The sequence below is a fragment of the Oncorhynchus keta genome, chromosome 23, assembly GCF_023373465.1.
Source record: "Oncorhynchus keta strain PuntledgeMale-10-30-2019 chromosome 23, Oket_V2, whole genome shotgun sequence".
Taxonomy (NCBI): domain Eukaryota; kingdom Metazoa; phylum Chordata; class Actinopteri; order Salmoniformes; family Salmonidae; genus Oncorhynchus; species Oncorhynchus keta.
The window spans coordinates 42510113-42534179 of NC_068443.1; the positions used below are offsets into that span (position 1 = coordinate 42510113).

Sequence of the window (24067 nt, forward strand, 5' to 3'; positions counted from 1 at the left end):
TTGTTGTCATGTCAAACAACACTGTATTCAAAGTGGCCATTATTATATTCTAACTATAGAATTATAATAATCATTATATTTCCATGATCCCTACAGTTCAACCAATTGTTTTGCTCTAAATCGCAAGTCAACTTGCAATTGCAATATTTGGTTAAAAATAAGGCCTCAATTTCTTTTTTTTGCCCATATTGTGCAGCCCTACGTGGCAATGATCTCAAATGAGTGCAGAAATTGAAAATGCTGGGGGGGGGGTTGAAGTTTGATTGTAAAGTATAAAACAATCAGAATGCCCCGTTCGAAAACACTTAGAATGTACTGAATGTGTTACCACCCTAGGCTCATGCACTACTTCTAAAGCAAATTTAGCCAAACATAATACCAGCGTAACATAAAATCAAAAAAATATAGTGATATGATATTTTGGCAGTATCGCCCAGCCCTACTTCAGCTGTGGTATTTCTTGGTACAAGGACACTCAATACGTGACACAGCACATAATTACTCATTTGACAGCACCAACACAAGTCCACACAATGCATGACAAATGCACAGAATGCACAAATAGGACCTACACACAATGAATGCACTATTGTGGTGAGTCATCTTCTAGGAGCTGACACTGATACATCCCAAATTCCTTATTGTGTTATTGCCTCCATTAGTTACTTTCGAGGCTGTTGGGACCTGCTGCTGTGAATTTGTGCGCGGACAATGTTTGTTTTTTTACCGTGTTACTGGAACTGGGGAAAGGCATCATTGTGTTGTTACAGTGGATGGGCAGGGAATAGTTTCTCAAATTGATCATGGGTAAAGAGAGAAGGAATGGGTTTCTCTGCCGCTATTGCATATTCTACTAGACATTCAAAATTGGAGGGGGGTCTTTCTCTATGTAATATTAGTCTTAAGTGGGAACAAATTTAGCCTGGCTCATTGAACCCTTATCTGATGAGAAAGGGCTTTTGTTAGCTGACTCATGGCCAGTGGAATGTCACAAGGCGTATTGGAACTAGGAACTGACCTCAGGTCATCTCCTCAGCAGCCAAGTTCTGGTTAACGTCTGCTCTTGATAACTGATGTCAGATCAGCTCACCCTTCACTCCCAACATAACCAACAGAATTATAATACCATTAAACAAGTCTTGGGTCAGATGTCACTGTATACAGTACATGACCAAAAGTATGTGGACACCTGCTCGTTGTTACATCTCCATTCAAAATCATGGTCATTATTATGGAGTTGGTCCCCCCTTCTATAACAGCCTCCACTCTTCTTGGAATGCTTTCCGCTAGATGTTGGTACATTGCTGCAGGGACCTGCTTCCATTCAGCCACAAGGGCATTATTGAGGCCAGGCACTGATGTTGGGCGATTAGGCCTGGCTCGCAGTTGGCGTTCCAATTCATCCCTACGGTGTTCGATGGGGTTGAGGTCAGGGCTCTGTGCAGACCAGTCAAGTTCTTCCACACCGATCTCGACAAACCATTTCTGTATGGACCTCGCTTTGTGCACGGGGGCATTGTCATGTTGAAACAGGAAAGGACCTTCCACAAAGTTGGAAGCACAGAATCGTCTAGAATGTTATTTTATTCTGTAGCGTTAAGGTTTCCCTTCACTAGAACTAAGGGGCCTAGTCCCCGAACCATGAAAAACATTATTCCTCCTCCACCAAACTTTACATTTGCACTATGCATTGGGGCTGCTCAACCATGGAAACGCATTTCAGGAAGCTCCCGACGAACAGTTCTTGTGCTGACTTTGCTTCCAGAGGCAGTTTGGAACTCGATAGTGAGTGTTGTAACCGAGGACAGATCATTTTTACGCGCTACATGCTTCAGCACTCGGCGGTCCCATTCTGTGAGCTTGTGTGGCCTACCACTTCGTGGTTGAGCCATTGTTGCTCCTTAACGTTCCCACTTCACAATACCAGCACTTACAGTTGACCGTGGCAATTCCAGCAGGGCAGAAATTTGACGAACTGATCATTCTGATCAACTGGCCATTCTACTGTCAATCTTTGTCTATGGAGAATGCATGGATGTGTGCTCAATTTTATACACCTGTCAGCAACAGGTGTGGCTGAAATAGCCGAATCCACTAATTTGAAGGGGTGTCCACGTACTTTTGTGTATATATATAGTGTATGTCGAGGGCTCCCCTATCTGTGGCTGACCTGGGATCAGGCATTTGTCTTGGGGAGTGTTCCCCTGTCAGTGCTCCAGGAGTGACATCACCCTGCTTGCTATTCAGTGACTCAGCACTTGTCGGCCGGCCCAGCGTGGGCTGTGGAGAGGAGGAGGCCGTTGACTGGTCCTGACCCTCGACCAAACCCCTCTCCTCTGGAGGGAAGCCCTGGTTCACAGGCACACGCGTGGATACACACTCAGATGCACACGAGATGCGCGCACACACAGATGATCAAATGTCAGTCTGGACTGCTTTAGTGACTGCAATACACACACTGATGATCAAATGTCAGTCTGGACTGCTTTAGTGACTGCAATACATTGTATACACACACACACACACACAACATGGCTGAGTATCCACCATCTATATTTGCATCTGCTGGCATTCCGTCTATCTGATGTTGAACACAGTTCAGTCATATTGTCTGAGGAACCTTGCGGACCCGTAATCATTCTCATTAGCATCAGACTTTATGACTGGTGTTGCCTAGAGCAACCTGACGTACTCTTCTTTCATCTCCCCTATTTAAAGCAACCACAGAGATTCGCTGCTAGCTTAATGGATGCTTAAATGAATCATTAGGCTGTGTTTGAATGAATCTGTGACACCTGAGGTGTTTTAAAGATTCTGCAGAGACCCCAATGTTTAACAGGATGCACTTCTCATTAAGGTGTTGTGTGATAATTGAATGCTAACTGGTTAGTGCTGTTGATTGGGTATAGGCCTAGAGCGTGTCAGCTGTGGTGCCATTTCAATGTAGCGTTGCAGGGGGGGGGATGTGATGCTAAGGGGTCAAGTCAATTCCACTTTCTAAGCTTTTGTTTGGACCTGTTATTGCTCGTTTTTAATTTGACCAGAAATATTCAATTTAGCCCTCAAACTCTCACGAGCCAACAGTAAGAGCCAGCGAAAGCCAGTCAGGCAGGTTTTTTCCCACGTGTGTGATGAAGCGAGTGTTCCCTCGGCTCTCTTCGGGGTATAAAGGAGGTGTTCCGCTCAGCAGCCATTCGAGCCCAGGCACGAAAAATCAGTGAGCTCATGCCTCAGCACCGCAGCTTGACTGAAATTATACACTTTGGTTTTTGTGAGTGAGTGGGTTGCACTGCTGGAGACCCAACAGCTCCTTGGCCAGGAGGAGAGTATGGAGCTCCTGGGTGGTGTTAATTTGGGTTCACCGTAGCAAAACACTGACAAAAAACACGGAGGGACTACCTGAAGTCGTCCAGCACAAAACGCTTCATTTTCCGTAGCAATTGTCTTCTGTTTTGTGCCTGATGAACAAGACCCCCCGACTTTAACTGCTCTCACAACTGTGGCGAAACACCATGAGCGACATCGGGGGCATTGAGCAAAAAGGGCCTCTCAGTCATACCATAAACAGGCATGTCGTATTTGTATTTACAGTACCGTCACATGTAGTTTTCAGCAAGTTCATGCTTGTTTTACTCCGGAGACTGCCACGGCGGGTTCCCCTAACTTCCGTAGTTCAAAACGAATCCCAATGCTTTAAGGCATTTTGTCACTTCCTCATATTAGGGCAACTTGGAATACCTAGGATAGGGTAAGTAAGGGTAAGTAATCCTTCTCACCCCCCCAAAAAAAAAAAAAAATATTTAGATGCAAGTGGCTGTTCCACTGGATGTCATAAGGTGTATGCACCAATTTGTAAGTCGCTCTGGATAAGAGCGTCTGCTAAATGACTTAAATGTAAATGTAAACTCCAGTCGTTGGGGGCCGAAGTGGTGTCACTTTTTCCCCCATCCTCAGAAAACGCAGCTGGTTAAACTAATTGATTTCATTTTTAGTTGATTATTGGAGTCCTGTTTGTAGTCCTTCTGTAGCTCAGTTGGGAGCATGGCGCTTGTAACGCCAGGGTAGTGGGTTCGATCCCCGGGACCACCCATACGTAGAATGTATGCACACATGACTGTAAGTCGCTTTGGATAAAAGCGTCTGCTAAATGGCATATATTATTATATATTATTAGCTGGGGCAAAAGTGACACCAATCAGGCCCGTCACCTGAAAGTGTAAAAACAAGAATTAATCTCCAATAGTTGTCATACCGACAGGCCTTCTGTTTTTACACAAATTGAAATCCCTAGCTTGAAAGCAACTGTTTTTCCCGGAAGCTGTGCAGTGCAATTTTCAATGAGCTTCACCCATTTGAGTGACAGCTAGCCAGATTCACACACAGCAGAGAAGAGAGAGAGAGCAATGATGTGGTGCACATACAGTACCTGCACATAGTGTCATGACCGACCACGAATCCAAATAGGTCAGATCAGGTTTGCAATTAATAACTTAAATCAGACCCCCTCTCACCTGTAGAGGGGGAAGGAAAGAACTAGTGGGGATTAACAACTCACGTCCTGTTGTAAGTCAAGGGAGAAGACCCAGGCCTGCGCTCTCCAAATTCACCAAATGAATGTGCTTTGTCTCAACAGACCTTTTTCCCGCTGAAACTCTTAACACGTTCAAAAGCAAATACTGGAACAATATTTCCAACATAGAACGTGGGGTCAGAGTCGGTCTATAGCACTAATGTAATTTTGTTTATTTTGTGACGTCATAAAATATGTTATTAAGTAAATACTGTACCTTGGAAAGGATACCCACTGAATATATTTTACGATGCATTGTGCATGCAAAATGAAAAATTATGAAAGTGTTTTTGTTAAGAGAGGGATGTGATTTGAGAAGTTATAAGAGATAGTTGTTATCCATGACTTTGCACAGTGAGTAATCTCCGCCCCTGAGTGTGGTCAGGGAGCGTGCCAGCCTGCCGGAACCACCACTCTCGAGCAAACTGTATAAATGATGGGTTAAGAAAAAAACACATTGGACCAGAAAAGTGTGAAGCTGCGCGTTTAAAATGGTTTGAACTTTAAATCTCAACACGAGGTGGAGACGATAAACTCAACTCACTGGTACGGCTGATTAGCTATCTTCTAAATTGAATTTAATTAAGACCATCCTGTTACTCTGCTCAAACCATTGTATTACGCTACTCTCATCAACCCATTAGGAAACCATCGATATGGCTGTCTAGCCTATCTTCAAAGAAGCATCTTCAAGAGCGAATGGAAGGAAAATCAACTCTTCAGGATTACACGACAAGTCACCGGATACCGGACAACTAAAAAGAAGGACAACATTAGAAGAGTTGTTAGAACCATTTCAGATCCTTACAATCAGATCCTTACAAGCGTGCCAGCCCCCTTTCCAAGGCTGCACCGGCCACCAAGAGATCCCTGGCGAACAAAAGAATTTCACATAAATACATTCATGATATCTTGCTCAAAGCGGGTGGTGGTTCGTGTGCAAAGTATATGGTTATTGTAGGTGAAAGTAGTTTCTGAATGTGGAAATGTTAAGTGTCTCGTGTCCCTCTCTCTCCCTCTCCATCGCTTCTTTAACCTCTTGAAGCTAGGGGGCACTATTTTTATGTTTGGAAAAATAATGTTCCCAACGTAAACAGCCTATTTCTCAGGACCAGATGCTAGAATATGCATATAATTGACAGATTAGGATAGAAAACACTCTAACGTTTCCAAAACTGTCAAAATATTGTCTGTGGGTATATAACTGATATTGCAGGCGAAACCCTGAGAAAAATCTAACCAGGAAGTGGCTTCTATGTTCCATAGCCTCCCATTGCTCCATTTAAAGGGATATCAACCAGATTCCTTTTCCTATCGCTTCCTCAAGGTGTCAACAGTCTTCAGACATAGTTTCGGGCTTTTATTTTGAAAAATGAGCCAGAACAATAACATTGCGTCAAGTGGTCACATGAGTTTTGCTCGCGCAACAGAGTTTGGATAGGTATTGCTTTTCCCTCTCCTACTGTGAAAGACATTTGCGGTTGATATATTATTGATTATATATTTTAAAAACAACCTGATGATTGAAAAAAAAAAGTTTGACATGTTTCTGTGGACATTACGGATATTATTTGGAATTTGTCTGCGTTGTCGTGACCGCTCTTTCCTGTGGATTTCTGAACATAATTCGCCAAACAAACGGAGGTATTTTGGATATAAAAATAATCTTTATGGAACAAAAGGAACATTTGTTGTGTCTCCAGTCAATAACCGGTGCAGTGTGTATGTTTATCCTGTGTACCCATTTAATTAGCTAGTAAATACATAATTAAACAAATTTGTGTAGTATTTGTGTAATAATCATAAGTAAGACTCAGGTTTTTGCAGATGCAAGGTTACGACTGTTCAGAATGATGATATGTTATGAGGTTGTGATTAATAAGTTGACAGTTTATAGATGTGATAGGTAAAGACCTTTTTTTAGAGTTTAATTCGGGAGATGGTAACTCTTTAAAGAACCGCTCTTGTGGTGCCCCAGATCCTAATGAGTTAATTGTTACATGATTCATTTAATAGGGTAACAACTAAGTTAACAACTAGTTCGTTAGAAAAATAACAGACTTCAGATTAATGTTAAAGTCAAGTCACGCCATTTTCGGGGCCCACTTAAGTCTCGTGACCACTACTTTCAGAATTACTGGCTAAAAGTAGTGATCACCGATATGGCATTTTTGGCCGCTACCAATATCCAATATTTTCCTTGTCAAAAAACCCGATACCGATAACTGATGTTAAACATTTTAGTAGCCTTTTAAGCATTCTAGTACAATTCTAGTACAGTTAAATAGTTAACCCATACACAGACGCAGCGGTCTAAGGCACTGCATCTCAGTGCAAGAGGCGTCACTACCGTCCCTGGTTCGAATCCAGGCTGTATCACATCCGGCCGTGATTGGGAGTCCCATAGGGCATGGCACAATTGGCCCAGCGTCGTCCGGGTTTGGCCGGGGTAGGCCATCATTGTAAATTAGAATTTGTTCTTAACAGACTTGCCAAGTTAAATAAAGGTTAAACACGCACGCACCACACTGACCAAAAAGTTATTTTGTTGGCATTTAAGTATGTCCCCATTACCAGTAAAACATAATCAAAACCTATTTCTTTCAGTTATTTGCTGTGCTGTTTTGTTGTTCATTTGTTCAGTCGTTTCATTCTCAACCATGATTTCTATGAAACTCCGTTTGGGTCTTTGCCACTATTTGACGTGTCAAATAAGCTTGTTGACCAATCAGGACCTGAATATGACTGCACATCCCATAATACATGAATGCGTTAATAATTTTTTTACATAGTTATTACACATGGATTACACTATCACTTGTATTTCATATGTCACAACGATTCATCGATACGTATGCTATGATGCTGGTAAAGTTGTCTCACGCACCTACAGTGCTGGTCATTAAAAAAAAGCTAGATAGCTCATGGATGCAATCAATGTTCTTCCCCAAAAACATAGTAAAACGACATAATCTATTTCAGTAGCTATCGTTAAGCTAGCTAACTAACTATATAGCTCGGTGTCATCATCTAAAATAACCCTCATTTATTAGACAGTTCTTATTTGATTAATGGTGGTCGGACCATCTATGTGAAGCTAGCCACAATAAGGATTAGCGACATAAGTGGACTTTGCAGTTAGCCTTCAAAATAAAAGTATGTAATTGACAGTGATGCAAATGAATACAAATAGTAGAATTATGACATAATTGAATAGATCATACCAAATGAGGTTGGAATGTTGTCATATAAAATCGACAAAAGATAATCATTTGACAAATCTGTTGAATTCACACTGGATGTATTATACATATTATACATACAATAAAATGCAAATCAATTACTTATAAATCATACAATGTGATTTTCTGGATTTTCGTTTTAGATTCCGTCTCTCACAGTTGAAGTGTACCTATGATTAAAAAAATTACAGACCTCTACATGCTTTGTAAGTAAGAAACACTGCCGATTTTGCAGGTTATCAAATACTTGTTGCCCCCACTGTAGGTATGCACTTTGACATTGTTTTTTCACATCGGCATTAAACGAGACATCGGGCCAATACCGATGTTGGCATTTTTAGCTAATATCGTCTGATATCCGATATGTTCACCGATATGTCGTGCATCCCTTGCTAAAAGTATACAAAAGTATCAGAGAAACACTTTTTAAAGTTTTGATCGCCCAGCTTCAAATCTTCCCTTCTGATCTTCTACCTTGTTTTTAGAGTGCCCTTTGACCCCGGACACCCCGGCCAGCGAGATAAGGATGTGCACCAGCAGCAGCCGCCTGGCCGCCCTGAAGAAGCAGAACGACATTGAGCTAAAGGTCAAGCAGGGGGCGGAGAACATGATCCAGATGTACTCCAATGGCTCCTCTAAGGTACGCCCTCTAACCTTTTTGACTTTCACAAAGCCATTTTCAGTAGTGAACTCAGGGGACATGTTCATTTGGGCTCTCAACTTTCTTTTTTTTTAAATGAGTGTCTTATTGGTCAAGTGCAGGTAGTCCCTCCCTGCAGTCTCTTGTTCACTTGACCATTCTTGTAAATAATCAGGTAGGGTTTTTCCAAAGCTTAAGAGACCACAAAAGCCATTATTCAAACAATTTGAGCTCAGTTGCCACCATTCTAAATATGGAGGAATGCAAACTCGTCACTTTTCAGCGACGTTAGCCATTTTGATCCCAAAATAGGCCATTGTGTAGATCTGTAAACAAAAAACTTTTGGGTGTGGAGGTCTGACGAAGAGTGTATCCCCCATTGAGCTATAAAAGAGAGGCGCGAACAGATTGTTTCCCTGTGTAATCACTACTTCCTCTCTTGAAATGAATGACTGAGCACAGAATGCGTCCTACAAATAGAATATCAGAGTGTAATGTCAGATACAGTGCCTTCAGAATGTATTCACACCCCCTGACTTTTTACATATTTTGTTATGTTACAAAGTGGGATTTAATTGTCATTTCATTGTCAACAATGTACACCAAATACTCTGTCAAAGTGGAAGAAATTATATATTTTTTGTATTAATGGAAAATATAACACTCTCTTGATATTCAACCCCCCTGAGTCAATACATGTTAGAATCACCTTTGGCAGCGATTACAGCTGCGAGTCTTCCTGGGCAAGACTCTCAGAACTTTGCACACCTGCATTGTACAATATTTGCCCAATTATCCTCAAATTGTCCATTTCTGTCAAGTTGATTGTTTATCATTGCTAGACATTCTTTTTCAAATCTTGCCATAGATTTTCAAGCCAATTTTAGTCAAAACTGTAACTAGGCCACCCAGGAATGTGTTTTAGGTTATTCTCTTGCTGAAAGGTGAATTCATCTCCCAGTGTCTGTTGGAATGCAGACTGCCCGTGCTGAGCTCTATATGGTTTATTTTTAACCTAAAAAAAAAACATAACATGATGCAGCCACCAACATTCTTAACAATATAAAGAGTGGTGACGTGTTGCCTCTCTCTCTCTCTCTCTCTCTCTCTCTCTCTCTCTCTCTCTCTCTCTCTCTCTCTCTCTCTCTCTCTCTCTCTCTCTCTCTCTCTCTCTCTCTCTCTCTCACACATATATTTATTTATGTAGCCAACCCTTATGCTGAGGTAGACTACCTAGTTAGTTACCACCAACCCTGCACGAACCCGTGGCTAACTCTGCTGCTCTACTTTGACTTTCTAGTTGTTCTGACCTCTCGACCTCATTCACTGCTGCCCAAACCTCCTTCTTTTTTTGCCACTGTTTCGGGAGTAGTTCAGAATATCCAGACTCTGACTGAGTGACAAGCGTTTAGCTGAGTGATGACAGTGACATCTAACCGGTGCTGTAGGGCTGGGAAAAGGGGTCAAGGGACGTGAGCGGTCCACTGTGTTGGGATATCTCGATATCTACGTCACTCCAGGAGCTTCTTGCAGTGCCTACTGCCTAGCGCAGTATATAGATTTATTTATTTTTTATCATTAAAATGTCAGTATATAGTTTTATACTGCAAAGCGCAAGTGGTGTGTGGTTATGGAAACTCATATTAGACCATTAGACCAGGTCTAATGATGCCACTGGGCCCGCGGGTCACCCCCTTTTGTGGGCCCGCCGATCAGTTTCCCCCCAAAACATTGTATAAAAAAATAAGTAGTCAGTCCGAGTCTCAACTTACAGTTGAGAGATTTAGAATAGTACAACACACAATGCAGCAGCAGTTTCTGAGGTTATGCGTCACTGACAGTCGCTGACAGTCACTCAGTTGGCCCATGTCAGCTAAAACATTTTTGATCGCTAAGTTAGTCAAGTTAGCTATCTAACCTATGTCAGAATTACAGGAAATGAGTTATACAATTGCAAAATCCTCTCTCCGCCACGTGGGAAAATGTGTAGAATTGCAGCAAACTTGCATTAAAACAGCAACAATTTCTCTATGTCCATGGCAAAATGTGTAGAATTGCAGCAAACTTGCTTTAAAACAGCAACAATTTCTCTATGTCCATGGCAAAATGTGTAGAATTGCAGCAAACTTGCTTTAAAACAGCAACAATTTCTCTATGTCCATGGCAAAATGTGTAGAATTGCAGCAAACTTGCTTTAAAACAGCAACAATTTCTCTATGTCCATGGCAAAATGTGTAGAATTGCAGCAAACTTGCTTTAAAACAGCAACAATTTCTCTATGTCCATGGCAAAATGTGTAGAATTGCAGCAAACTTGCTTTAAAACAGCAACAATTTCTCTATGTCCATGGCAAAATGTGTAGAATTGCAGCAAACTTGCTTTAAACACTTTACTTTCAATTAGAGCCCTCAAAAAGCTAGGGCCAGCTCTGACTGCATGTGTGGGTATGGATGAGGGTACACAGACCCGCGAGCCACTGCGGCCCCTCATGATGATTTCAGATGTTTTTGTTGTGGCCCTCACCCCCATCAAAGTTCCCCATCCCTAAAGTTTTGAATTTTGGCGACCCCGGTGCTAAAATCAGCCATAGCTGACCCTGTGTGAGCTAACCGCTGTATAATAAGGTGTGGAATGTTGGTGACCCCGGTGCTAAAATCAACCATAGCTGACCCTGTGTGAGCTAACCGCTGTATAATAAGGTGTGGAATGTTGGCGACCCCCGGTCAGTGGTCCCCTGCCAGAGCGCTTGTAGAGATTGGCACCATCCTGTGGGAAATAGCAGTGCCTGATGTCAGCCAGGAAATGCCTGTCAGACGGAAGCCTTTCCTGCCCGCTACACCGGCATAGCATGCGCCGCCGCCAGAGGAATTCTGGGTGGAGTTGACTAGTTTACTCCACGGACCAGTGTGTGCATGCTTCGAAGGTCACTGATAACACAATGACATTCTACTATAATCTGTAGTGAATAACTTTTTCCATCCGCACGGTGAAAAATGTTGCTCCAATTAAAGTCGTGATTTGAAGAGAAATGGGCTACTTTTGTAGATGTGGAATTTAGGTCAAGTGTGTTGTTATTTTATTCATGTTTTCCCATAAAGCTGTTAGTTACCCTATATGCAGGATGCGGACAGTTAGCCAGTATGCTAGATGCAGACAGTTAGCCAGTATGCTAGATGTGGACAGTTAGCCAGTATGCTAGATGTGGACAGTTAGCCAGTATGCTAGATGTGGACAGTTAGCCAGTATGCTAGATGTGGACAGTTAGCCAGTATGCTAGATGTGGACAGTTAGCCAGTATGCTAGATGTGGACAGTTAGCCAGTATGCTAGATGTGGACAGTTAGCCAGTATGCTAGATGTGGACAGTTAGCCAGTATGCTAGATGCGGACAGTTAGCCAGTATGCTAGATGCGGACAGTTAGCCAGTATGCTAGATGCGGACAGTTAGCCAGTATGCTAGATGCGGACAGTTAGCCAGTATGCTAGATGCGGACAGTTAGCCAGTATGCTAGATGTGGACAGTTAGCCAGTATGCTAGATGTGGACAGTTAGCCAGTATGCTAGATGTGGACAGTTAGCCTGTATGCTAGATGTGGACAGTTAGCCTGTATGCTAGATGTGTATACCTATTAGTGATGGGGTGTGTTTTAATTTTTCTAACAGGACCGGAAATTGTTAGCGACCGCTCAACAGATGCTCCAGGACAGCAAAACAAAGATCGAGTTCATCAGGATGCAGATCCTCAAAGGCAGCCAGGCCAGCGAGTTGAGCTTTGACAACAACGACGTCATGGGTGAGAGACAGACACACACACACACACAAACAATGACTCATTGAGTCCTTGGCCTCTCCTGTCCTGTGTAATCCCCTTTGACGCATATGGACACACACACACAGTGTGTATTTGAGAACGACTACATTGCAGTCGAACTACGCAGAAACTATTCATTATGTGATCAAGATGAGCGATTCTGCTGAAATTGAACGCCGAAAATGTGCTGATAGACTGAACGTCCTCTTTCTCCAGCCAAGCCCATCATCAGCCCGTTGGACCTACGGGTGGAGGAGCTGTGTCACCACGCCAGGATAGAGTCAGCCGTGGCCGAGGGTGCCAAGAATGTCATGAAGCTCCTGGGCTCTGGCAAGGTCACAGAGAAGAGGGCACACTCAGAGGTACAGACCAAAGCCATACATGAGTAAGAGTGCTGATCTAGGACCCCCCCGTCTATATAATTATGATCTTAAAGGCTCAACTGATCCTAGGTCAACACTCCTACCCTGGCCCCAAGAACAATTAGACCAAAAAAGGTATTCTGAAGCTAAACTGTTAGACAACTCACTGCTCAACAAACTTACACCCAAAATGGGAGCAAACACTTTCAAATGGCTGGAACTCAAGGATTAAAAATACCTTTTCTGTTTGTTAACGTGTTTTTCCTGGATCATGCTCTGTAAAAACAAGTATGGGAGCACCGTTTCAGACCTTTCACCCGTTTTGTGCCTACTGAAGATTTTCCTGTTTTGACCTTTGACCTTGCTGTTCTCCCCAGGCCCAGGCCCGCTTCAACGAGTCCAGTCAGAAGCTGGACCTGCTCAAGTACTCCCTGGAGGAGAGGCTGAGCGAGCTGCCCAAAAACCACCCTCGCAGCAGCAGCATAGTGGAGGAGCTGTCCCTCATGGCCTCGCCCACCCTCAGCCCGCGCTCCAGCATCATCTCCACCCAGAACCAGTACAGTACCGTGGCCAAACCCGCCGCGCTCACAGGTAACGGGCCGATATCCCACAGCAGTGGTCACTATTTTCATGCTGTAAACCTCTCTGGATTAAGGGTTGAATGTTAACTTGGGACATGCGTGCTTAATTTGACGATAGTGTTAATCATGTATTAATGTCAATGGAAGATTTGTGCAAGAGGACTTGACTTGACAAAATCTCTAACTCTCCACTCCGGACCAACCCCTGTAGTTGTTGTCCTATCAAAAATGGTGGATAAAATTAAGATAGTTCACTCAGGGTGTTTATTGTTGGGGAACAAATATGTGCCTGTTTACTTAAGGGGGTGGCTCTCCCATAGACATTAATGCAATAGCAGCTGGGTCTGGTCAAGTTAGTTCATTCCTCATCTGTCTCTGGAACTATTTTCCTCCCTTGAGCTGGTTGGCAGCTCTCTCCGTTGATACCACTGATGTGTGAGGGAAAAGGTGTGAGGGAAAAGGTGTGAGGGAAAAGGTGTGAGGGAAAAGGTGTGAGGGAAAAGGTGTGAGGGAAAGGTGTGAGGGAAAAGGTGTGAGGGAAAAGGTGTGAGGGAAAAGGTGTGAGGGAAAAGGTGTGAAAAGGTGTGAGGGAAAAGGTGTGAGGGAAAAGGTGTGAGGGAAAAGGTGTGAGGGAAAAGGTGTGAGGGAAAAGGTGTGAGGGAAAGTGGAGAACAAACTGTTTGCCAAATACATTTTCCAAAGTCGCATGCGACTGTCGCGCACATAACCACTATTATTTCATAGTTCGCTCCTTAGCTAAGGCGTCATTACAATGAAGGTAGTTAGCTACTGCGTTGTTTAGTCAACTAAGCAAGAGCACTTTCTTGCCCGCACATCCTTTGATCGCCGCAACGGTAGTAGGCGCGAGCGCCTTGACGAGCGAGGGAACGGCGCGATGGTGAGGTAGCTCAGTGCGCGTCGCTGCGTGGATGAAACCGACATGGCAGAGAGAGCTGTTCCACTAATACCATCCCTCACAGAAAGTTATGTTAGACTGTTTAAAGATTAGTAGCCTATGTTAATTAATCCACTCTTAAATCTATTCTTAATCTGTCCTCTTGATGTGGTTGTATGTCAACAGAAGGCTGCTAACGTTGTGATAGTAGTCAGTGATGATGACGAGGCATGTTGAATGAATGGCAGCCCTAGTAGTCAGACCTAACTTGATGGGTGAGGTCAGAGACGGAGTTCATTTAGTTCATTCAGTTGTTTCAGATTCCAAATAGCCTACTGTAAACTAGACTACTACATTGCTTCCGGTAATTGAATTATTTTCAGCAGCCAGTTTACATTTTCACTAGACTATCCACATAAAGACACCTATTCATTAGAATAATCGTTATGAAATGCAACCCCATTGATACCACCTCGATTCAATTTAGGCTCAAACACGAGACTTCTGTGTCGGCTAAATTGTTTGATATAATTTAAGGGTTGACTAACCCCCTCCGGACCTTTCCCCTACCTAACCTTAGGCCTACATCAGCACCGCCTTGTTATAAAATCCTAGGCAGAGCCTCGTTTGTCCATTTTTAAACGTATTTCTAGTTTGCTACTGAAAATCAGCCAATTACCAGGTACCCGTCAGTTTAATAGTCTACCATTTCTACAGAGGCCGTCTGCTAACATCATTATCAGGTAAAAAAAATGTGTGTTTGCCTATGATTTGAGCAGTGTGGGTTTTGAGCAGTGTGGGTTTTGAGCAGTGTGGGTTTTGAGCAGTGTGGGTTTTGAGCAGTGTGGGTTTTGAGCAGTGTGGGTGTCGCACGCACGCCGTCATGGGTGCCGCTGCCTCGCTGAAGTGGTACTCATAAAAATGGTTCTAAGTTTGTAGATCTTGGACAGTATTTCTGTAGTACTGTGCTTTGCCCATCTTCTCAAAATATCTTGTCCTCCCCAGGCACATTAGACGTCAGGCTCATGGGCTGCCAGGACCTGCTTGAGAACGTTCCAGGTCGTTCAAAAGCCGGTTCCGTGCCACTGCCTGGCTGGAGCCCCAGCGAGACCCGCTCCTCCTTCATGAGCCGGGGGAACCGCAACCGAGGCGCCAGTGCACGGAACCTCTCCAAGAGTGAAGATCTCTCTTGTGAGTCTCCTAACACCGGCAGTCTCTCCTACTATCGTTCACTTGACTGCAGTTTTTTCGACGTAACCAACTTTAGTGGGCAAATGCTCACCTTTGATGGCCACTGGCACACTGGGGAAGTGTGCTCTGAATGGATGAATCCCGGTTTTAACTCTACCGGGTAGTTGGCGTGTATGGCGTTGAGTGGGTGAGCGGTTTGCTGATGTCAACGTTGTGAAGAGAGTGCCCCATGGTGGCGGTGGTGTTATGGTATGGGCAGGCATAAGCTACGGACAACGAACACAATTGCACTTTATCGATGGCAATTTCAATGCAAAGAGATACCATGACGAGATCCTGAGGCCCATTGTCGTGCCACTTATCTCATGTTTCAGCATGATAATGCAGAGCCCCATACACAATTCCTGGAAGCTGAAAATGTCCCAGTTCTTCCATGGCCTGCATACTCACCAGACATGTCACCTATTGAGCATGTTTGGGATGCTCTGGATCGACGTGTACGACAGCGTGTTCCTGTTCCCAGAGCCGTTGAAGAGGAGTGGGACAACATTCCACAGGGCACAATCAACAGCCTGATCAACTCTATATGAAGGAGACGTCACACTGCATGAGGCAAATAGTCACACCAGATACTGACTGGTTTTCTGATCCACGCCCCTACTTTTTTTTTTAATGGTATATTTGACCAACAGATGCATATCTGTATTCCCAGTCATGTGAAATCCATAGATTAGGGACTAATACATGTATTTAAATGGACTGATTTCCTTATATAAACTAACTCTAGTGGTTTTTGAAATTGTATGTTTTTAGTCAGTGTTGTTGCTTCTGAAATGGCAAACTATTCCATAAAATAGTGCACTATTTCTGACCAGGGCCCATTACTGACGCAGCTATATGCATACTTGACAACAACAACAAAAACACATTAGAGAATGCTGGAAACCTGTCCAGTGACTGATTTTCCCCTGCCATCATCCCCTCGGCTTAAGAGTATGGATTGTATAGCAAAACTATAAATAGACAGAGCCACAGCACTCTATGTAGTTTATCCTAAAGAAAGAACACCATGTTCATTTAATTGTAATGTCATTTGAACAATGTATGTGTGAACGATACTGTTAACGTGTCGATCTTTGACTGGAAATGGTATTTCCATCTTTGTGTTCCTCTCCAGATGAGATCAGTGCCGTGCTGAAGCTGGACAACACAGTGGTGGGACAGACCAGCTGGAGACCTGTCAGTAACCAGTCGTGGGATCAGAAGTTTACACTGGAGCTAGACAGGGTATGACACACAGACAGACGTACTTTTTCTGTTCTTTTGATGAGTGAATGATGGTATACTTTTGCCTTTTTTTTTTAAATACCCTAGTTGTGTGCGTTTTTTTTTTCACTTATTGCGCTTGCTAACTACTATGGGCAAATGTTCTTGATGGAAAAGAGCGCAGATCTGTGTGAAAAAAAATATAGCTAAACCTCATCTGGCAGCGCAATTTCAATTTGGGTATTTTCTATTTTCCTATTTATTCATTGCTCAATTCACCCGGCGAGTTAACTAATCGCCTTCTACTAATGCACATGGTTGAAGAAAGGTTTCAATTCAATCACGCTGCCACATTATAATGAGGTTGATGGTATTTGTCTGCACAGATCTATTTGCACCATGAAAATGTCACATGGGTTTTAACCCGGCTTGCATATGCGTGTGCTTAACCCTGTGCGCGTTGTTTGACCTGCAGTCTCGTGAGCTGGAGATCTCGGTGTACTGGAGAGACTGGCGCTCGCTTTGTGCCGTCAAGTTCCTGCGACTTGAGGACTTCCTGGACAACCAGCGTCACGGCATGTGTCTCTACCTCGAGCCCCAGGGAACCCTGTTTGCAGAGGTAGCCCACTTTAACACTACACCAGGGTTGTGTTCAGAGCAGACTGAAACAGGGAGGGACTTACCTCCGGACCTGTACAATTAAGAAATGTTCCGTCTTTGTTTTCGGTGCTAGCGGTTTAAAATGTGTTCCATTGCTCGCCCTAATGAACATGACCCAGTTATCGATACCCTCCTATGATGAAGACTGTTTACTTGGTAGGCCTAACTATTGCTTTTTGTTCAGGTCACATTTTTCAACCCTGTCATTGAGAGGCGACCCAAACTGCAGAGACAAAAAAAGATATTCTCAAAGCAGCAAGGTAAATCATTGTTTTCTGAAGAAGAAAAATACATACCATAGGGCCCAAAGTAGATTTTGTTTGATATCCAACAGGAAGTATTTGTTTTTATTTCTATTAGTTTTTATTTCTATTAGTTTTTTCTATTTTCTTTAAAATTCTGTGTTCATTTCAGTTAGTTTTCTGACCTGATTTGCTTGTTTCTATTTAGTTAAAGTTGTATAAAAAATGTATTTATATTTTGTTTTTATGTTATTTAGTGTTAGGGACAGAAAGCTGGGAGGCTAGGAAGAATTTGTGTTGTATAGTGTTTTGGTTTTTTGGGATGTCACTTCTTCCAACTAGGGGGCAGTAATACAATGTGCAAGTGACGTCTTCATACTTCCGGTTCCTGTCAACTAATCTTTTGAATGGATTTGATGATTATATCATCATTTGTAAAAACGCGGTCATTTTAAGATGTACAGTGCATTCAGAAAGTATTCAGACCCCTTGACTCTTTCCACATTTTATTACGTTACAGCTTTCTTCTAAAATGTATTAAATTCAACAATTTCCTCAACAATCTACACACAATAGCCCATAATGACAAAGCAAAAACAGATTTTTAGAAATGTTAGCAAATGTATTAAAAATAAAAAACAGATCACTTATATAAGTATTCAGACCCTTTCGCCTCCCGAGTGGCGCAGCGTGTCGCAGTGTCGCTACAGAGCCTGGTTCAATCCCAGGCTGTGTCGCAGCCGGTCGTGACCGGGAGACCCATGAGGCAGCGCACAATTGGCCCAGCGTCGTCCTGTTTAGGGGAGGGATTGGCCAGCCGGGATGTCCTTTTCCCATCACGCTCTCTCGAGCGACTCCTTGTGGCGGGCTGGGCGCATGCACGCTGACTTTCGTCGCCAGTTGTATGGTGTGTCAAGAAGCAGCGTGGCTTGGCAGTGTTGTGTTTCGGAGGACGCATGGCTCTCGACCTTCGCTTCTCCCGAGTCCGTACGGGAGTTGCAGCGATGGGACGAGAGTGTAATTACCAATTGGATACCACGAAAAGGGGGGTAAAAAATACACAAAACAAACAAGTATTCAGACTCTTTACTATGAGACTTTAAATTGAGTCACACACCTAAGGTCCCACATTTAACCGAGCATGTCAGAACAAAAACCAAGCCATGAGGTCAAAGGAATTGTCCGTAGAGTGCCAAGACAAGATTTTGTTCGAGGCACGATCTGGGGAAGGGTACCAAAAAACATTCTGCTGCATTGAAGGCAGGAAGACAGTGGCCTCCATCAATGTTAAATGGAAGATGTTTGGAACCAGCGAGACTCTTCCTAGAGCTGGCCGCCCAGGCCAAACTGAGCAATCAGGGGAGAAGGGCCTTGGTCAGGGAGGTGACCAGGAACCCGATGCTCACTCTGACAGAGCTTCATAGTTCCTCTGTGGAGATGGGAGAACCTTCCAGAAGGACAACCATGTCTGCAGCACTCCACCAATCAGGCCTTTCTGGTAGAGTGTCCAGACAGAAGCCACTCCTCATTAAAAGGCACATGGCAGCCCGCTTGGAGTTTGCCAAAAGGCACCTAAAGGCCTGAATGCCAATCGTCACATTTGGAGGAAACCTGGCACCATCCCTACGGTGAAGCGTGGTGGTGGCAGCATCATGCTGTGGGGATATTTTTCAGCTGAGACTAGTCAGGATCGAGGCAATAATGAACGGAGCAAAGTACAGACAGATCCTTGATGAAAACCTGCTCCAGAGCAGAATCAACAACAAAAACGTTTTTTTGCTTAGTCATTATGGGGTATTGGGGGGGGGGACTATGTAATCCATTTTAGAATAAAGCTGTTACGTAACAAAATGTGGAAAAAGTCAACGGCTCTGAATACTTTCCGAATGCACTGTACATCAAATTATTTTCATGTTTGTGGATGAATTTTCTTCTGCCAAGATGCCTTTTATTAACAGCCCAAGTGCAGTCAAAAGCATGATTTTGTTGTGCGTTTAAAAAATATATATTTCCACACTCTGCAATTGGGGTAATCTCAATTCTTGAGAAATTGCTTATTTTTACCATTTTAATTGAACACAATTAAGGTCCTTACCCAGAAATTATTTGATATTGAGATTAAAATGGCTGCGTTTTTTGCGCTTTTTGAAAACTATTCAACAAGCCTACAAAAGTTCAAAAACTACAAGGCTACTTCCTGGTAAATTACGACACTTTCGTAGGGTATACACAAGGGGTGCGCTCAGCAGAACGCAACGTTTTGGAACGTTCCGATAGAAATAGCCTATGTAGAACAAACCTGTCTCTTTGACATGTAGAATAAGGAATCACATCAGCTTTAATCATGGCATTTCAATCTGCAATGTTTGAGAATGTTTGGCATCTGAACGGAGCCACGGTCAGGTGAGGTTGAAATGATCAATTCAATCTCAATGTGACTTGGATTTAAAAGGATTAACACGGGGACTGGTGCAAAATGTGGCGGAAGGAAGCTTTCTCTCGCCCATGTTTAAACCGATGAGGTATGGGGGTTTACACCGATGAGGTATGGGGGTTTACACCGATGAGGTATGGGGGTTTACACCGATGAGGTATGGGGGTTTACACCGATGAGGTATGGGGGTTTACACCGATGAGGTATGGGGGTTTACACCGATGAGGTATGGGGGTTTACACCGATGAGGTATGGGGGTTTACGCCGATGAGGTATGGGGGTTTACACCGATGAGGTATGGGGGTTTACACCGATGAGGTATGGGGGTTTACACCAATGAGGTATGGGGGTTTACACCGATGAGGTATGGGGGTTTACACCGATGAGGTATGTGGGTTTACACCAATGAGGTAGGGGGGTTTAAACCAATGCGGTAGGGAGGTTTACACCGATGAGGTATGGGGGTTTACGCCGATGAGGTATGGGGGTTTACACCGATGAGGTATGGGGGTTTACACCAATGAGGTATGGGGGTTTACACCAATGAGGTATGGGGGTTTACACCAATGAGGTATGGGGGTTTACACCAATGAGGTATGGGGGTTTACACCGATGAGGTATGGGGGTTTACACCAATGAGGTATGGGGGTTTACACCGATGAGGTATGGGGGTTTACACCGATGAGGTATGGGGGTTTACACCGATGAGGTATGGGGGTTTACACCGATGAGGTATGGGGGTTTACACCATGAGGTATGGGGGTTTACACCGATGAGGTATGGGGGTTTACACCGATGAGGTATGGGGTTTACACCAATGAGGTATGGGGGTTTACACCGATGAGGTATGGGGGTTTAAACCAATGAGGTATGGGGGTTTACACCGATGAGGTATGGGGGTTTACACCAATGAGGTATGGGGGTTTACACCAATGAGGTATGGGGGTTTACACCAATGAGGTATGGGGGTTTACACCAATGAGGTATGGGGGTTTACACCGATGAGGTAGGGGGTTTACACCAATGAGGTATGGGGGTTTACACCGATGAGATATGGGGGTTTACACCGATGAGGTATGGGGGTTTACACCAATCCAATGCTTTTTAACTTTAGTAGTACATGTAAGAAGAATCAAGTTAGCTACCCATAGTGAAACATCACCATCTCCTGGAAGAATTTACCTGCCAGATTCATTAGTTTGAAACCCCTTCATGTTTTTTATTTTTGTTCGTTTTGGAGTCGAAGGTAATAGTTTCAGTGTAGTTTTAGTTTTTCAGACAGGTTTGTTAATAATTTTATATTAGATTACTAAATCATTTTTTTCATGGCTACTTTTAGTTTACTAGAATAACCTTGGCCCAAACAGAGAAACTTTATATGTTTTTATGGAACACATACATCCATTTCACTCTACTCTGAGAAATCATATAGTTGTCTTCAGTTTTCGTTCTCCACTTTGGATGGTTTAATTAGGCCTTTTACACTAAATATAGGTCATCAAATAGTGGTGAGGTGATTATCTCCATGGTCACCCGGGGTCATATCTCCATGGTCACCCGGGGTGTTGTGAGGATTAGTGTTCCCCGTCTGGCTTTGTGACGGGTCTTGAGGTTAGTGTGTCACTTACCTGTCCTGCGTTCCCTCCTCAGGGAAGACGTTCCTGCGTGCTCCTCAGATGAACATCAACATCGCCACCTGGGGCCGCCTGGTCAGAAGGGCCATACCTACAGTCAGCACTAACTCCTACAGCCCACAGGTGCCTGAGATCGGGCCCAGCAGTATTCCGGATTCTCCAACACCCACCAGGTATATATAGAACAGGCGTGAACGATCACACACATAGACACAAACACGCACATAGGGCCAACAGACTGCGCTTGGCAACCTGGGCCACACACACACTGTCGCATGCCTTCTTAAAGTCTTTAACCCACATGTAAAACAGTGTGGATTGCAGACATATACAGTGCCTTGCAAAAGTATTCAGACCCCTTGGATTTCTTCACATTTTGTTACAAAAGTGGGATTAAAATGCATTTAATTGTCTTTTCTTTTTGTCTACAATCTACACAAAATACTTTGTGAAAGTGGAATATATTTATTTATTTAAATCATATCTTAAATATAGTCGTTGCATAAGTATTCAGCTCCTTAGTTTAGGCAAGCCAAAATTGGCTCAGGAGTCAAATGTGGCTTAAACAAATCACATAATAAGATACACGGACTCACTCTGTGTGAAATAATGGCAGTTTACTCGTGTGGCTCAGTTGGCAGAGCATGGTGTTTGCAACGCCAGGGTTGTGGGTTCGATTCCCACGGGGGACCAGTTTGAAAATGTATTAACTCACCACTGTAAGTCGTTCTGGATAAGAGCGTCTGGTAAATGACTACAATGTAAAAAGTATTGGATTTCAAGCAAAGATTAAACCACAAAGACCAGGGAGCTTTTCGAGAAGCCTCATAAAGAAGGGCAGTGATTGGTAGATGAATAACAAATCTGACATTTTAATATCTCTTTCAGTAAGTTAATCATTTTGCAGTGGATTATGTATTACACCACCCAGAAACATCAAAGATAGAGTCGTCCTTCTGAACTGAGCCGCAGGACAGGAAGGAAACTGCTCAGGGATGTTACCGTGAGGCCGTTGGTGATTTTAAAACAGATACAGAGTTAAATGGCAAACACAACACATCACTGAGTAACTGCTATTTTCAAGCGTTGGTGGTGGCTGCATCATGGTGTGGGGGGGTATGCTTGACATTGGCAAATACTGGGGACTTTTTCGGGATGAAAAGAAACGGGATGGCGCTAAGCACAGGCAAAAACCTTGTTCAGTCTGCTTTATTCCAGAGACTGGGGGAGGAATTAGTCTTTCAGCAGGACAATAACCTACAACACAAGGCCAAATATACACTGGAGCTGCTTTCCAAGAAGACCGTGAATGTTCCTGAGTGGACAAGTTACAGTTTTGACTTACATCTGCCTGAAAATCTATTTTGATTAGAATTAGGCACAAATATTGCACAATCCAGGTGTGCAAAGCCCTTTATAGACTTACCCAAGAAGACTCGCAGCTGTAATCAATGTTAAATGTGGATCTAACATGTATTGGCTCAGGGAGCCAAATACTTATGCTATGACTATTTAACAATTTCTTCCAATTTTACATTCAAGTATTTTGTGTTATTTGTTGACAAAAAAATGAGAAATACATTTGAATCCCACTATGTGAAGGGGTCTGAATAATTTTGCAAGTCACTGTATTCCTCTGTAATTAAGATGTGGCACCTTCCCTTCCAGTGACATTAGTGACCCGTTGGTGACCAAGCTGGACTTTGACAAAGAGCCCACCTCGGGACCCAAGCACTACCCTTTACCCGCGGGCATCAGAGAACCACTGGCACAGGACAACAAACTGCCCGACAAGGAGGAAGTACAGGTACGGACGGACATGGGGTTACCACGGAGATGCCCGATTTAGAGGAAGTAGTGACACATAGTCATATTTGGTAATGGTCATCCCAGTTCAAGTGAATTCAAACTTGAAACAACTGTCAATGGAAACTTGAATCGTGTTCAGTAAAATAACAATACAAATGCTAAACGGGGGATGTACTGAACCTGAACATTTTCCATTGCAAAGCGTTTTGCGACAGTTTGCCATACTGAACACAACCCCACTGCCACCATCCTCCTAAGGAGTGAGTTCTACCTTTGCAGGATGCACTGGCATCGTTTGACTTCCTGAACAAGAGGAACAGCATAGCGGTGAAGTCGTTGGACCTAGACAGACGAGACAATGTAGTAGAGCCGGAGATCCAGCCTCCAGACCTGGAGCTCACAGCCATACAGAATGACACAGAGAGGTAAGGGCTCACTTAACAACGTGCATGTTTGGGAGAACGACTACGTTGCAGTTGGACTGCGCAGCATCACTCACCTACAAAATCACCTTGCGTGCCAAATAACTAGTCCGTATGTGATCAAGATCAGCGATTCTGTGCCTCTCTTAAAACTGGTCCTCTCAAATAGGCTGAATATCTGCGACTCCATCTGCTGTTTGGGGAGAAACACGGATGCATACATTACTTGCTTTTAATCGATTTTTGATTGGTTACAGTCAATGTTTTGGGGCAGTGTGTTTCGCCCAGCTCCCACGAGAATGTGTATGA

The 24067-nt window shown here is 43.5% G+C and overlaps 1 protein-coding gene across 1 annotated transcript in view; it reads left to right on the forward strand.

Annotated features, from left to right (window-relative positions):
• The window catches only part of LOC118402376 (serine/threonine-protein kinase N2-like), a 46547-nt gene that overhangs the window by 14764 nt on the left and 7716 nt on the right, over nucleotides 1-24067 (forward strand). Inside the window, exons 3-13 of the mRNA XM_035800532.2 lie at nucleotides 8298-8452; nucleotides 12115-12244; nucleotides 12479-12624; nucleotides 13002-13215; nucleotides 15106-15291; nucleotides 16469-16578; nucleotides 17033-17176; nucleotides 17402-17477; nucleotides 21544-21700; nucleotides 23196-23334; nucleotides 23616-23761. Of these exons, the coding sequence (XP_035656425.2) occupies nucleotides 8298-8452; nucleotides 12115-12244; nucleotides 12479-12624; nucleotides 13002-13215; nucleotides 15106-15291; nucleotides 16469-16578; nucleotides 17033-17176; nucleotides 17402-17477; nucleotides 21544-21700; nucleotides 23196-23334; nucleotides 23616-23761 (1603 nt within the window). The remainder of the gene's footprint in view (nucleotides 1-8297; nucleotides 8453-12114; nucleotides 12245-12478; nucleotides 12625-13001; nucleotides 13216-15105; nucleotides 15292-16468; nucleotides 16579-17032; nucleotides 17177-17401; nucleotides 17478-21543; nucleotides 21701-23195; nucleotides 23335-23615; nucleotides 23762-24067) is intronic.